General features: G+C 44.1%; 2 protein-coding genes across 2 annotated transcripts in view; one reads left to right on the top strand and one right to left on the bottom strand.

Moving 5' to 3' along the window:
* gosr1 (golgi SNAP receptor complex member 1) overlaps positions 1-4,393 on the top strand; it is a 40,334-nt gene extending 35,941 nt beyond the window's left edge. Inside the window, exon 9 of the mRNA XM_062552448.1 lies at positions 1,062-4,393. Coding sequence (XP_062408432.1) covers positions 1,062-1,186 — 125 coding nt within the window. The 3' untranslated portion in view covers positions 1,187-4,393. The remainder of the gene's footprint in view (positions 1-1,061) is intronic.
* Positions 4,394-5,099: 706 nt separating this feature from the next.
* Positions 5,100-16,400, bottom strand: trarg1a (trafficking regulator of GLUT4 (SLC2A4) 1a). The gene is made up of 3 exons (XM_062553232.1): positions 15,298-16,400; positions 7,765-7,891; positions 5,100-7,431 (listed from the first exon to the last, which is right to left on the bottom strand). The coding sequence occupies exons 1-3, from the start codon at positions 15,700-15,702 to the stop codon at positions 7,415-7,417; spliced, it is 549 nt and encodes a 182-aa protein (XP_062409216.1). The 5' UTR covers positions 15,703-16,400; the 3' UTR covers positions 5,100-7,414.

Below are 16,400 nucleotides of genomic sequence, written 5' to 3' on the forward strand. Positions count from 1 at the left end.
GTGACAGGCACTCAATGACATTAAAGATAAATGTAAATCAATATGACAATCATGCAAAATGTGAGTCAAAATAAAAAAATCTATATGAAATAGTCAACTTAATATAACTAATTACGCATAGGCTAGCCTATCATAATGTAAACTAACTTAATATGAATTTCAAAATGTTTGAAATACAAACAAAGCCACCTTTTCACTGAGTGTGTTGGGGGAAGAATATGCCTTGTAATGTCTTTGATCTCCACTGGTGTGGTGGGACTCCCAAATCAAATCAAGAAAGTATCAACATTTTTAACTTATTATCAGTATCAAAACAATTGTGACACACTAATAGTCTTATGTATTTTTCATTGACTAGGCTATGTCTCCTGGCTGATGCATGAGAGATAGATAGATAGATAGATAGATAGAATGGCTACAGATCATCTATGATTCTGTATTATTGTATTGAATGTGAGTTGTATCAGTCACAACGCCACTACAAATGATATTGGGAAACCCATACATTTATTCACCTGGTTTAACAACTACTACATTGTTTAGTCTATGGCCTAGACTATGGGCCCTGTGAGTCTGCCAAGTGGCCATGCGCTAAAAGATTGTGCTTTTTTTGTTGCCACCCCAAATAAGCCAAATGCCCCCCCAAAGATTGCATCCTGGTAACCCCTCTGGTGAATAGTCAAAACCAGTTTATTTTAGTCTCCATCTCAGCACCATTTTAGCTGACTCTGAAGCACCTTAAGTGCAGGCTCTAATCTAGTTCTCCACAAGGGGAGAGCATTCTCATCAAACTTACCATTTTCTCTCTCTCTTTCTCTCTTTCTCTCTGTCTCAACACTGAAGAGCTGTGTACGGCAGACATGCTGCTGTTGACCGGGATTTGTTTTTTTTACTTTTGAGCTGAATGAGCATCAACTAAGAAAACCTCTGTTATGTGACTGTGTTTCAACTGGATATGTGACTTATATGTGGCTCTCTCACCATTGTGACAAGTACAAGACATGAGGGCAATGATGTTAGGATTTAGTTTTTTACTTTCCTTGACCAAATCTCTCTCTCAGATCGCTTTCCTGCCATCAATAGCCTCATCCAGCGAATCAACTTGCGGAAGAGGCGGGACTCGTTAATTCTGGGCGGAGTCATCGGCGTTTGCACCATCCTCCTGCTGCTCTACGCATTTCACTGACGGACACGGGAGTTGACCAATCGCTTTTTATTTCCCTCTGGCATAGCTCGAGTTGTGGTGGAACCCGGAAGGATGGACTTAGCAATAGGAGGACCCTGGAGGCTACTAAGCAAACGCCCACTTGGCCTAATCAGATAATGGTATTGATTGCGGCCAGCATGGACTTCCTTATTTGTATTTATCAACGGGAGGGGTGGTAGTTTGGTGCAATCCTGAAGCATTTTTGGGGGGTATCCTCCCCCCACAAACAGTTATACTGTGGGGTGGGGAGAAGGGAACAGAGACCAAATATCTAATATGACTAATCTGGATCTTTTGTTTTTTTAAAGGAACAAAAATGTAACGCTTCTTGCTCTGAAAGGAAAGGCAACAAAAAATGTTACCCTCTGTGGTGATTTTGTTTTCCCTTACTTTCCTTCTAAGCAAGACATTTTAATGTGATGGTTCTTTTAGTGACGGAAGATGTTCATCATGTTATGTATCCTGTTAATTAATAAATTATTCATATAAATGTTTAAAAAAATGTGTGACAGTAGGCACTCAAAAATTTTCAAGAAGCTTTCGTTCAACTTGAAGATTAACAATTTAACCCCATAACAGGGATTTAAAACACTTCCAGAAATCCAAATACAGAAAAAAACCCAACGCTGACATGTTATGTATTGACTGGCATGATGAAGGCATTACAAGCCTAGTCTGAAACACTGTCCTGTTTCAGGCTGTGTACCACCTGGTCGTAATAGGGAGAGGGATCCCCCACAGAGGTCTGTGAAAGTAGAGCATCGTCGGCCGATCGTGACTGTGAGATTTCCCCATCGTACGCACGTCTTTGCCTTTTCTCGCGGGCGGCCGCTGATGGCATCTTGAAGAACTGGAGCGTGATGGCGGAAACAGGCCAGCACTCTCTCCTTGATGAATATGCAAGTTGAAAATCCCTGGTTTTTGAGAGAGGGAGAGACACAGCAGGAAAGAATAGTGAGGGGAAGAAGCACATGTACAGCGAGGCTGTCACATAAACCCTCTAGCACTAATAGGTGCTGCAGGAGAAGCTACTAAATAGCAGTGGAAGTCTAGATAACACGTTTCACCGCAAGTCATACAATACACACTGCCTTTTGGCTCCTTCATTGCCCTTGCTCCCTTTTATCCCACTTTCTTTCGCCCTGGACTCCTGACAAACAAGGCCTCCTCCGACAGTTCTGCTCTGCTGAGGCAGCAGGCTGTGAAGGCATCGGGTTCTTGGGTACTATCCATTTCTGATGGCTCTGTCACCGCAGAGCTGGCCATGGTAGGGATTCTTATCATTCTCTTGCCTTGTTAGAGCATCAGCACTGGCCAAGGATCTCACTGCTGTCTGCTGGTGGAAGCACAAGACGTGAATGTTTGTTCATGACCTTCTGGATTCACATGTCCATCTGATGGCAAATCCATTCTTCCGTTTCCTGTCGAAAAATACTCTCCCTCCATGTGCGGTTTTTACTGCCAGGTGTCAATTTTGGTACTTGCGTCTTATTGAAGTAAATTTGAAGGTGAGCTTCATCCTCTGATGAATGTTTTTTCCGAAGTCTCTATGGGATTTTAGGTGTTGCCTGCACACAGTCAGCACATAGAGGTCTTCAAAAGGACCTCTCTTCTTCTGTAAATAATGTACATAGATATGATTATATGCTTAGCAGCTCTGTTTCAAGTCAGTTAGGTGGTGGTGCAATTATATATAGGCAAAGCAAATCAGACCGAAAACCAAATGGTGTTCATATGGATGGTATATCTTCAAGTCTTGGTGTTTCGATACACTTCAGTGAACAGCAACTATCTGTCAGATCTTCCACCATCCATATTTGTATATCTGCTCATCTGACATTTGTATGGGAATAGAGTTCCTTCAAAAGTTAATGGGGCTGTCAGTAGGAGAACGCTCCACTTTCAAGTCCATCAATGGACCATGGCTTAGTAAATATCTGCTGGCCATTGTGATAGTCTACAGCACAATGAGCGTAATGAGATTTTTTCCTAGTAATGGAACTAAAGATCTAACACAGACACAAAGGCCTGGAGAGATAGAGGTGGACTGATCGAGATATAAAGATGAAGGGAGGGAGGGATGGACATAGAGAGTGCAATGGAGTGGATGGCTCTGCCACTTGTAGGGGGTGAGGGCAGCACACCATTCTCCCCAGGAGGCTGTCACCAATCCACCGATCTCCCCCCTCAAGCTTCCGCCTCTCCTCTGGTGCCCTGTCTGAAAAATGCCCCATCGCACACCTGTAGCATTTACCAAACTGACACTTCTGACCGCATGAGCGCCTCATCACGTTGTAAGTAAAGTGCAGTCAAACATTTGTTGGCTCTTGTAAGTAAGTAAGTAACAAAGGAATACTGTGTAACGGAAATGAATTGAGCTACAATTTGTAGCCAATGCCAAGATTGGTATTGCCAAGCAGGGTAACATCACTTCAGCAATTGAATTGTACTTTCTGCTTATGAAAGAACTTTTTTTTAAAACAGCAGCCAGTGGCCCTTGCCCAACAGGCCATTTTATTTTGATCTGTTAGCATTTTTGCAAAAATCAGCCTGTGTGTGTGTGTGTGTGGCAGAAACTTACATTTGGCAACCTCCAGCACAGCTCCATATTCTGCTTGCTTCGAGCTTCTGGGCTGTGATGACAGTGTGGAGCTTGTGAATATTTAAGGGCCTTTTGACTAATAAGCTGGTTACTGGAGCGTAATGGAATACTGTGTACTGTGACTATAATGGTTCCCCTCTCACTGTGACCTCTGGAAGAGCAAACGTGTGCAAAGTGCGACCGGCTGATGATGACCCTCCATGCTATAGCATACAGCCTACTCTAGACTTGCTTGAAGACTGTTGCCCTTTTGATCTAAGTATGACGCCAGTGAGTTACCGACCCATCTAAACATATGTGATGAGAGTGTATGACAATCTAATTTACGTGCTTCAGTTGATCGTTTTAACACTTTTCTCTCAGCTTTTTCTAGCTCGTGTTGGCTCTGGATTAATAGTTTTAAAAGACTGTTGAACGGTTTGGTGTTCTTGCCATGGAATCTTTTTTCTTTTATGGATAAATGGATGGATGAGTTGCTTGAGGTTCTGACTGTTGGTTGTTTAGGCTTCTGCCAATGCAAAGCGTAATTCATTACCATTTTTATTGTGATGCTACTGTATATGATTATTGTTAATAAAAAATTCAACCAATAATACAAGCTCTCCTATGTGCAGTATGTGAGCATGTATGATGTGGACACGCAAGTGCTAACATGGCGTGAGGCACATCTGGGGATCCACAGAACCGCTACGGACCGAAGTGCCCAAACAGGCAGTAGATCTTGTGCCATTTCCTAGGTCATCCATTATTCAGGGGCACTTCAGTCAGGACCATTAAAAATGGAGGCGGGTGTCTATGTAAGTGTGTTTCTAAGGGAAAGCGGTGGGGGGTGGGGACTTCACCTCTTGTCGTGTTCAGATAGAGTGAATTTTGGGCAACATTTTGTTCAGGGCCACGAAGCTGACATAACTCAAACTTCCACCAGACATGTCTGCGTCACAGTTTATGGGGTGTACCAGCCCCACATATGTGTTGTATGTAGCCCTTCATACTCCACTCCATTTCCTGATTAGTTCATGTACTGTACTTACTCATGTTGAAATCTAACTGTTCAACTGTTGAAATTGATCATAGAAAATAGTAATCAGTAGGGTTTTTTTTCTCCAGACAATCTCATTTTGTAGTCGATCTCAAAAGAGCAGTGTAGGCTACAGTATGAGAATATTCCAAAGATATATGATCAGTATCTTAGAATTAACCTACTATTGGATATGGATACATTTAATTGTCCATTATTATTGTATTTTGATTTTTAAACCATAACTTTACAAGTAAATAAGACTCACCATGGACCATGCATGTTAAAGTTTATTCCATACATGCGAAAGGTACACAATTAAAGGTCTGAAAAACATACATATCCAAAAGAGAACTAAACCGCTAAAAAGATACATGGATAGAAAGTCACATTTCATTCAAGGTCTTAGCAGTGGACAACTGAATACACAAGAACAGTCTTTGAAGATACAGTATGTGCGACGTACAAGACAGTATGTAAAATCATTCTCTTCAGTGGAAAATAGTAGTCATGAGTTGGACATCACTGACATTTTCTTATATTTTGTACTGGCCATTATCAAAGAAAAAAAACTATTTATACGAAAGAAGATATCCTTTGCTCAATAAAATGTATGGTCCTGATCATTCAGAAATTTCACTTTTTTTTTTTCAATTTCACTTCAGATCAGTGCACATTTTAGATGACGCTTAAACATGAACACTTTTGGTTAGAGATCACCAAAATATCTTGTTCTGGAAAACCAGCAATGGAAAATCTCCGCAGTGCACTGATTGAGGAGTTATGTATAACTAAATGTGGAAGGTGACTTTTTGATCAGAGTATTTGGACAGGTTTTTTTAGCTACCGTTTTCAGTGACTGGATGGGGGATGTTCAGCGTGTATCAAGTGCTTCGTCGTCTATACTTGGGGCAGAGAAAGAATTTGATCAGTACACCTGAGCTTTATCTCCAGGGATCTTTGAATTGAAAGTCTTTGTCTGTTCTCGGCAGTTATGACCTCGAAGACATAAAACCCAGGAAATAGTTCCCTTTCCAGGCACCATATAACTTGGCCATTATGACAGTCACTGACTTTCGCTAAACCAGTGCTTTTCTTGCCCATCAAGTCTCAGACGTCAAGACTAGGCCTCAACCATGTTTATTATGGCAACCAATCCCTATGAAAGACCCACTGTTTGCCTATACAGTAGTAAAAAGAAAATTCCAAACTTCTCAGTAATGGGCAGATGGGCAAATTTTATTGTGTGCACGAGTTGACAAAAACCAAATGGGCATTTTTTTAGAATGATGTCACAGATTGGTGTGCGTATTACACTATTAAGACCATATAGTGTCTCCAGTCACAATGTACCCACCCTGCATAGACTAGAAAGACTATTTGCAACAGGGATTTTTGTGAGGGATGGTGTACTGTTTGTTCAAAGCATGCCTATATATTGTGCGAATACATAAACTTGGATATATAAATATACATGTATATATATTATCGAACAAATACAGGTGGAGATTAGGTAAGGCCTGTATGTGGGTAGTGGGCATAGTGCAGTGGTGAAGGGTATACTGCACAACACTGCATCGGGGGACACCGGCTAGTACACATATCGGAGGGGTCGGGGCAGGGAAAGGGGTCAGGACTTCTGGGGTTCGGGCTGGACGAGGTCCAGGGGGTCTTCATGCCTCCTCAGTTGCACCCATGCACAGGGGGCAATCTGGGGCGTGTCAGGCTCACTCAGGCTCGGCATGCGTTATCGATATGGTCAAGCCCCTCGCACAGCAAGGCAAACGACTACGTGGAGAGAGACGCATGAGTTTCTGGGAGTTTCTAGCACTGATCTCACAGTATGTACATTTACCACTGATCATTGGAACCACACCCTTTCTCCCACTGGCACAGAAATAATGATCTCCGTCGAGTCAGTTTCTCTTTGAATAAGAAAATCCCTTGGCTTCCTATGCTTCAGAGAGACATGCACGTGGTCTTTTTTTAACGCTACAAAATAATTAGCCAAAATAAAAACCACACCCCATCTTCATGGTTTCCCTTTCCCCATCTAGTTTGCCAGTCTGTACGAATCCTACAGTTAGCAGCAAGGCAACCAATAAACAGTGACTTTCCAACTGCAACCACTGCATACAAATCTCTTTAAAAATGTACATCAATATATATATATTATATATATAATATGTATGTTGCAAATATATTCATATATTTCAGTCAGCTGGGACTAAAGAATGGTTATGCAAAGTCCATTGGTTCCCATCAGGCCCAGTGCATGTCCTTGTACAACTGAGAAACATCCTCTTCCTCTGTTGTTCTCTCATCGAATCTGCACAGCTGAGTGCGGCTTATTTACTGAATGCAAGTCATAACCACTAATTACTTTTGGACACGTTGGACAGTATATCAGGTTTTATTATTCTTTTTCATCAAGCATATTGTAACCCTAAAGCATGCATCACTTGCACCTATGAATTTACTCAAACTGTCGGCATCTGTTTTTTTTCTTTTTTTTTCTTTTTTTGTTTGTTGCTGAGAAGGAGGTATTTTCTAATGATACGTGGCCTTGCATGTTTTTTTCGGCATGTTAATTTGCTTGTGTTGCTGTTGATGAAAAGAGAGAAAAACAAGGTTAGTCTCATTACATCTCCTACACACCTCATCAGTCATTTCATCAATGGAAATTAGAGATTCGTATGAAAGACCTATGTACATTCAGGCTTCAAATGTATGGCCAGGTGACATGCTGTGGGAATATGCCTTACCAACCCCACCCCAACTATCAATGTTTTTGTGCCATATTGCTTGAAGAGTTGCATTCTGTTATGGGATTCTCCATCGATCTTTCCGAATTTGATGACAAGTTAAGGACTAAAGGCACACAAGCAGACATAGGTCTCGGGGAGCAGGGGGAAGATGGCGTCCTGCCTTACTTACTTATTACTACTGTGTAGACAATAATGATCAGCAGGCCCAGGACGATGGACACCACGCTGAGGAGGCGAGCCAGACGTCCCAGTCTCCGAGCTCCGTCCAGGTCGCCCTGCTGCTGACTGTTTCTGGACTGGAGACACACACACACACACACACACACACACACACACACACACACACACACACACACACACACACACACACACAGACAGGACAGGAACATGGGATGAGACCACAGTGAAACCCACCACACTGAGTGCATCCTTTTCAAATATGAATGAAGACCCATTAGTCAACACCAGAGAAGCCCTCCTCTGTCTTGTCCACCTCATGCAGGTAAGGGCATCTAACTGTTGCTGAACGACCTCTGGATAAAGAGACACACTGTTAAATGGAGTTGGAAAACGTATATCATTCCAGTGATGTTCAGCAGAGAAATACTTTAACGGGAATAAAGATAAATTATTTCCAACCATTGGTTGATAGACTAGAGTCTTTTTTAGTCAGTGATCTCAACCAGATAATCTTTGAGCGATAAGCATGTGAAACATCATCACTGATTAAAAACAAATTGTGCAAAGAGGTAATATCAAACATTCTATTGGAGGAGAGAACCCCAAGCTTTACTTTTTCCATTGGGAAACCATTAACTAGGAGGCAGTGAGGTAGAAGGGTGTGTGCAGTGCTTTATGCTCCTATCAGAGCAGATTGTGCAGGTGTGTACTTCTGAGCAGCATGTGTGTGTGTTGTTACATAGTGTTGTCTTTATTTGCTGTTACACATGGCTTGCTGAATCCGTCTGAAATTGGAGGAGGGGTAGAACTATACTTTGCTGGTTGACACCAGACAGCTTCTCAATTGAGACTGAGAGTGGGTCGAGAAAGGTCTAATTGACTTCCAAGCGGGTAACCAGCAGTAAAATTATACTTAAATTGGTGCATTAAAGTCTTGCCAAATCATTTCAGAAGTGCAGAAAATACATCTTTCTTGTAAATTAAGGTTTTTCTTTGCAGTCGATTTCTAAATTCCAAAGAAAATAAACGTCCACATCTGTTGAACCCTGTTGGCATCATCAGCACAGCCATTGGTTGTGCTGAATGCACTGCCATCATCTGTCATCATAAAAAAGGCATTGTGATTGGATCCTGGGTTTTGGTGATTCTGGTGTCAATGGGATTCTTTCCAGATTCAAATTTGTTAACAGGTTCCTCTGGGTTCACCCAGGCAGTGAAAAACTGCTGGACAGACTTCACTTTGGGAATGACCTATACGCACAAGCTGACCTATACACAGTTTTACAGAGTGATGGACCAGCACAGCGTGTAAGATAAAGGCCGAGGGTGATTGGAGGGGGTGACTCATACATGACTCTAGAGGTCAGAGGGGACTGTGTGTTGTGTTGAGTTGACCAGGACTACACAAGAAACCTGACCGATGGCATTGTGCTCTCATTACCGGCGGCCCTTGGCCACATCTTCCCATTAACCCTCACTGCACCCATGGGAGGGCGTCCCTTCAGCAGACTGCATTAAAGAAATCAATACCACCTGCCATACCCTCCAGGACAACACACACACACATACACACACACACACACACACTGATGCAGTGGCCAACCTCAAAACCCTCAGTGGTGCATTCTCATATTATCACGACTGTCTCATTCAGATGCCTTATTTTATCACACATTCTGATTCCATGTGTAAGGGTAAGACCAGAGAGGGTTAAAGCGGAGTAATGAAGGACCTTTGGTAAGATCCCCTCAGGCACCCATATTGGTCTTTAAGAAATGGATACAGGACTAAGGTCAGTGTCCCCTACTGACCCCTTCTACCCCTAAGTGCTGTCCAAGTGGCGTTGGAAGAAACCCTGACGAGGCCCTGTAGGTGACTTAAAGTTCACAGTCCAACTACTGCACCATTTCTTTAAAAAGTCCCCTCCTGTTCCGCCTCCTGAATAATGTATGCGTTGTGTTTTGTTAGTTGTGGGGGTGGGGTGCGGTGCGGTTGGGGGGTGCAGAAGCTTAAAATACTTCACTGTAAGGCTATAATGCAAGTCAGAGAGAAAGTGTATTTTAGCAGGTGGGAAATTTGGGGAAGGAAATTTACTGCAACACCATTCTCATTGAAATGCAATAGGGAACAGAAGTGTCATTTACAAGGAGATGGGACAGGATTGGGAGGGTTGGCAGCATCGGACAGTAGTGCTGCCGAAATCCCACAAAATCCTAGAATTGGTTCTAAAGTGGACCTTCAAAGCCCCATTACAAATATAATGAAAATCAAACTAGAAGGTGTTTTATGAAACCAGATTCCGAATTACATTTAACTGATGTAGTCTTACTTTATGATTTTGTTCCGCATTAATCTTCATTTACAAGAACTCCATTCAACACAATCAGATGCCAGGAAGCCTGCCAGTAATATAAAATGAAGATAATAAATGCTGCCTTCATTTTCTAAAAACACCTGCACTGGTTCCTAGTGTGCAATGACATCACTGCACCATTCAGACTAAGCCTTTTATGAAAGCGTGTCCTGCCAGTTCCCCTTGTGTTAGCACATATGACTTTATGCTAATGGCCTATCCATGCTCTCGACTCTGAGCTGTGTTTGCTTAGGGCAGGGAGATTTACAATAAAGGATAGGATTACAGCTGTCACAGTTGTAGCCTAGGAAAACAAGAAGCCCACTAGCCCTCTCTTACTCTCTCTCTCTCTCCCTCCCTCCTTATCTCCCTTTCTTTCTCTTCTCTCTCCTGCTCTCTCTCTCTCTCTTTTTCTCTCTCTCCCTCCCCTGCTCCTTCCCTTCCCCGTGGACTTCCTTGTCTCCACAGTGTCTCGGCATGGCTGCTGAGATTCGCACAGCTAAGCTCCAGCACTGAGACAGAGAGTGGCAGGCAGGCAGGCAGGCAGGCAGACAGACAGACAGTAAGGCAGACAGACAGGCAGGCAGGCAGGCAGGCAGGCAGGCAGGCCGGGTCTGCAGGCTACCCTCCCCCTGCCTGTCGGTCTCCCTCTCTGACACCTCTCTCTGGCTCCACTGCTCTTTATAGGACCCCAACTCTGCTCTGCTCACCTGGCAGGACGTGATGGGGGGTAGCTTTACATAGTTTCATCAAAAAGTGAGCCCCTCTTGTTTGGCTATATCACCACACCGAACCACACACACACACACACACACACACACACACCGCTCGGCACATTCCCCAGTCTCAGTTCAAATACTGCAGACTGGCCCTGATATCTTAGCAGAGGTATAATATGTGGCCAGGGCAGCAAAGCTCTATTGATCCAAAGTCCAATCACAGCGAAAAGCCGCATCAGCGCCTCCAATCAATGGAGGCCCTTAAAAACAAGAGCACGGTGAGAGAGCCATCCACTCGAGGTGCACTTACGCTCCCCGGAACTTTCTCCTTTCTGTGCAATGCCTCTGGAACTTCTACAATACAATTTTTTTTTTTTATTGTTGATGTTCCGGAATTTCTTTTTTTTTTTTTCCTTTTTTCAAAAAAATGGCTGTCATTTCAAGCCCCCGCACGCTCCAGGCGGGAGCCGTGTCCTTTCCAAGAGGATTTCATTTCGCTTTAATGTCACTCCGGGAGTAATGGCAAGTAGCGGTGGGATCGAGCCGGTCTCAGGGTGGCTTTTCCAGAGCCCAGGAGCTGGGTAGTGGGTGGTAGGAGTGGGGGGTGAAGGGGGAGCAGGCCCACTCATGATAAATGGACATATTGATTTGCCTGGAAGGCGGGGATGCCTGTATTTCTCTTATGAATGTGCGACGCCCCCCACCCCCCAAACTCCTCCTCTTCCTCCAAGCCATATGAGTGTTCGACTTGGAGGAAGGCCAATCGATGGCCAATACACGTTCCTGACAAACCTATAGGCATCCTTCTTGCTATACCACAGCCAATCACCACCCCCAGCAATCCCCCACAGCATCCTCTACTGCAGACAAAGAGAGAGGCAGAAAGAGAGAGGAAGAGAGAGAGAGAGAGGTTGAGGGGGGGGGGGGGGCTAAGTGCTCTCTCACAAGCCTCAGCCATTAATAATACAGAGAGCAGCCCAGCCAGCCAGCAGCAAAGGGAACGGCGCATGGGGGGGGGGGGTATGTGTGCGTCGGGGGGGTATGGGGGGGTACGGGTTTAGTGCCTGTTAGGGTGACTGTAAAAAGCAGGTGGTAAACCTGCTAAATGCAAAGCCACACAGAATCCATCTCCTGGTTGCCTCGCTCAGCCCACAACCAATCAGGTGTGGCTGAGAGCCGTGAGGCGAAACAGGGCGAGAAGGCTCCGTTGTTTATGTGTGAAGCGCTCAGTGGGAAACATGAGCCTTTTCCACACTATACCGTGCGTGCACAACAACACACTCAGCACTCAACCAATAGAACAACACTGAGTGAGTGTTGGATATCCAGCATCATGCATGCCCTCGTGCATAGAAACGGTCCTTGTAAACCTCACAAAAAAGTCGAGGAATTAAAGATGGAAATTCTCAACTTTTGTCCAGTCCACCTGACTGAGACAAAAATACCATGTCCTCCTCAGCCACCTCTGGATAGAGCTGGATATCTGATCATGGGCTGAATCTGACTTTTTGCCCTTTAGACTTGATCTTGAACACTGGCTCTTTCCCCTCACAGCCCATCTTTTTTTTAATCAAGGTTCTAATAGAGATCTGAGTCCCCCTTGTGAATACTCCCGCTAATGTGAAATTAAATGTCAATCAGGGTAGTCCAGTTTTAAAAAACAATAACAAATGAATGACTAACTGCACAGGGACACACCTGAACCACTCTGCCTACTGTCCATGCTGTGTGTACACACACACATACACACACACACACACACACACACACACACACATCGTCATCGACAGAAGCCTCCTGCACATGCATCCATTTGATTACACTCACATGCAGCTCTAACGCCATCAGCACTGCAGTCCCAGCACACAAACACACGTACACCTGCTACACACACTGGCCCATATTTCACATGTAAATCTGCCAAGCGTTCACTGGCAGGAGCAGGAGCAGCAGTGGTGGAGGTGGAGGTGGTGGTGGTGGTGGTGGTGGCTATGTGTTTCCTGCACGCGTCCTGACTGCACTACTTGCAGAGCTGGGTCAGTGCAATAAAAGTCGATTACTCCACAGCCCTCCACTCCCCGTAATTGACTTGTAGGCTTCTGCCTCTGTGAGCTGCAACTATAAGAAATGCGTGTCCCTTCCCTCGAATCGGTTTTCTCACGGAACCTCACTCCAGTCTGTCCACAATCTAGGCCACCTGACTGGTCTACCTGCCTCTGGTGAAGCAGTGGTGCCTTTGAGTGTGTGTGTGTGTGAGTGTGTGTAGGTGTGTGGTGGTGGTGGTGGTGGGGGGGGGGTTCTCTCCACTGCTCCAGGGAAAGTCAGAGAGGGGCTGTTTATCTGGGAGATGTCTGGCTAACTGCTGCAAACTGCCCTCTGCAGAAGCAGCTAATTGACTCCTCTCACCTTGTATTGAGTTAGATGCCAGCTCTTATTTCCTCTCTCTGTCTCCCCTTCTCCCATTCCTTCTCCCTCCCTCTCTCTCTCTCTCTCTCTCTCTCTCTCTCTCTCTCTCTCTCCCTCTCTCTCTTCCCAGGACTTCACAAACAGAGGGGAAGGTAAAGGCTGTTTGTACACCTCCAGACTGACAAGAGGCTCACATGAATACAGAGTTTATTTGCCTCACTGTCACCGGTGGCAAGGTCTCCCTCCCACTACCTTTGCTGAGCAAGCTTCCATGTGAGTTGCTGAGCCAATGTGCTACCATATAGTTAATTTGTTGTCTAGAGGAGTCAGTCACACTGGCCATCAGTGCTTTCATAGTTCTATCAGGGTTAGCCAGTATCAGGAAGATTTCATTCTTCTTCCAAGCTGGCTCATTTACAAGGTTATAACTAAAATGGGTGTAGAATTCCGTATACCCAGCCAAGACAGACATGATTAATTATACAACACTTGGTAAGGCTAGTGTAAAGACTTCTTGATGAATCTGCAGTTCAGAGTTGCAGACCTGTAACTTTTAAAAGATGAAACACTGTGAGTCCAAAATCATCAATTTATTATCACCTCAATTTGAAGTTTAATTATCCACACTTTTGGAATATATTTCTAAGGGAAAAATGTCAGCCTTTAGAGTTTAAAGCCCTCCAAAAAAATGGCACCCTTTCACCCTTTAATATTTAAACACCTTCATGGAAATATTATTTTTTGGTTCAGATTTGTCTCTGATGTTTCAGTAGAAGTTGTTAAGTAATCTAAGTGAATAAATGTTTGGGTCATTTTAAATTTACTTTTGTGAAAATGGCATCTTAAAATTCCTCAGAATAGAAGTCTAATGGTGCATTACGTGGCACTGCAGTCTAGGTCAGTAGCCTAATAAAATTGCACACTGGGTCATGTCCCACTGTCCGCTTAATCCATCTATTGTGTGACTGCGTGCACTCCCCACTTTACTCTGCCTTCAGACCGACCGTCCAGATGAGAACACACACAGGCTACTTATCAGGAGTCTCCCCAGAGATAGGAGGCCAACCTGAAATGCTTGGATGAAACGCAAACATATAAACACATGGCACAATACGTTTCTAACACCAAACATTAGACGTAGAGCCCCTGAGTTCGAGCTGCAGTGTTGAATGCGCACCAAGTGAACAATTTAACGCACAATGACCTTAATAACCAGTCTTTCACGTGTACGACGGTCGTGGAAAACGCTTACTCACACAGTCTTCCTATTCAGTACAATATTTGCATTCATTTCAGCTGTTCAAAATGGCCAATTAATTTCTGACTGGATCTACACAAACCAATGGAAAAGAATGACTGAATGGCGCCACGCCCTGCACGCGAAACGCTCTCCAAATTATGCCATCTAATATAAGGCATTTACTGAAGGCTTGCGTCGTTATTGAGGTAACTTTTAGATGCACCGTGTGTAAAATACAAGAAAATGTAATTCACAGAAATGAAAGTTGGATGGTTGGTTGTTTTGACTCGTATATGATTTCTCGACTTAATTTTGCCATTGTGCGTTTTTCCTCTGTCAAAAGGCAAAGTGATTGGCTGTGAAAAGGTACAATTTAGCTGCAATTATGGGTTTGGCCGACTTTTCTCCAATGATAATGAATATTCTGCTGTGTTGATCATTCAGCTCGGCTGTCTTGTGACAGAAGCTCGCGTGTGGTCGAGAGTGCACCAGATGTTTAGCGCGTATTTCCTCTCGACCAAAAGTGTGAATAGGAGCATCTGGGCAGACCAATGTTTGTATGCTAAGTCCTTAGCAAAAACTTTTCCATTTTGAATTCAGTGAGGAATACATGTAGAAATATGACGAATGCAGGTTTTGCCATGCGGACCATACAGTCCCACGTGGAACCCCCGAGATATCCCTTGTGATTTTTATGAATTCAATAATAGTCTTCCTTCTATCACCATATCAATATTTTATTCTGCAGCTAAGGACATGAAAGTGTTCACATGGTGCTTTGGCAAAGACGGGTAGACTACTTACCATAATCGAATATACCAGTGCAACGATGCTGAGGGGCCAGACGGGACAAAAGCAGGACAGAATAACCAAAATAAGATAGTCTTTGGGCTTCTGTTGCTCTTGCGCGGCATTCCCGGTGGAAGAAGTGCGACTTAAACTGACTCGGGACGGGGACAGCGGAGCAGCCCCTAGGTGCCCTGCGGAACCAGACCTCAGTGGCACGCTGTGGCCGTTTTGGTCAGCATCCAAGGCTTTGTCGCTGCCGATATTTACGGTGAAGGAGCTAGACATCTTCATCCCGTTGCCCCCGGGCTCAGTGGTGGTGACGCTGAGAAGTTTCTCCGTCTCATGGGACTCGGGCGGCTGAGCGGCGGCATTCTCTCCCAGGGTGGATTTCTCAAACTCTGGATCTGTATTAATCGCCATTCTTCAAGCACAAAGCGACAAATGTATGAAAAAAAACTCCCGGTCTTCAATAAAATATCTTGTGTTATCGATACGTGTTGAAATGCTAAATTCCCATTCTTGATTTAAAAATATTTCTCTTCATTTTTCATCATTTAGTCTTACAATTATTGTTAAATCTGATAAAAGCCGGAGATAGCGTCTCCTCTTTACAATTAATTAATTAAATTAAAACGGCAAGCGTTGGCCAATTAGAAAAAAAGACAGAACTCCTCTATTGCTGCTCCTTTTGGGTATATGGGCATCCCTCCTCCTGGATCAACAGTAATGAATTTACTTCAATTCCGCAGCTCCATTCAATCCACAGTCATCAGAAAACCATCTTCTTCTGAACGTGCACGCGCCTTATCCATCCACAACGACAAAAAAACTCCACACAGGAACAAATCACTCAAAAGGCTCCTGTCCCGCGCTTTCTCCCCGTCGCATCCTTATGGGGTAAAAAAACGACGTGCTTGCTTTTAACGTGTAAACATTCGACAGGGGGGAAATCTCTCGTAACAAAGTCACTTTCTGTGCAGTCTTGTGTACAAACAAAGAACGCGCTATGTTTCCGCAGCGATACTGCGCCGCTTGATAGGGGCTTGATCTCTCCACGCTGCAGCAACAAGAGTGACTGGCTGAACTTGTAGCAGAGCTGCACAACCGCACAACCCTCA

Source organism: Sardina pilchardus, chromosome 13, assembly GCF_963854185.1.
Source record: "Sardina pilchardus chromosome 13, fSarPil1.1, whole genome shotgun sequence".
Classification (NCBI taxonomy): Eukaryota; Metazoa; Chordata; class Actinopteri; order Clupeiformes; family Clupeidae; genus Sardina; species Sardina pilchardus.

Coding starts and splice junctions, on each gene's coding strand:
- trarg1a (XM_062553232.1), bottom strand. CDS start 15,702: ATGGCGATTAATACAGATCCAGAGTTTGAGAAATCCACCCTGGGAGAG. Junction 7,892..15,297: donor CACTGGTATATTCGATTATG/GTAAGTAGTCTA, acceptor GTGTGTCTCCAG/TCCAGAAACAGTCAGCAGCA.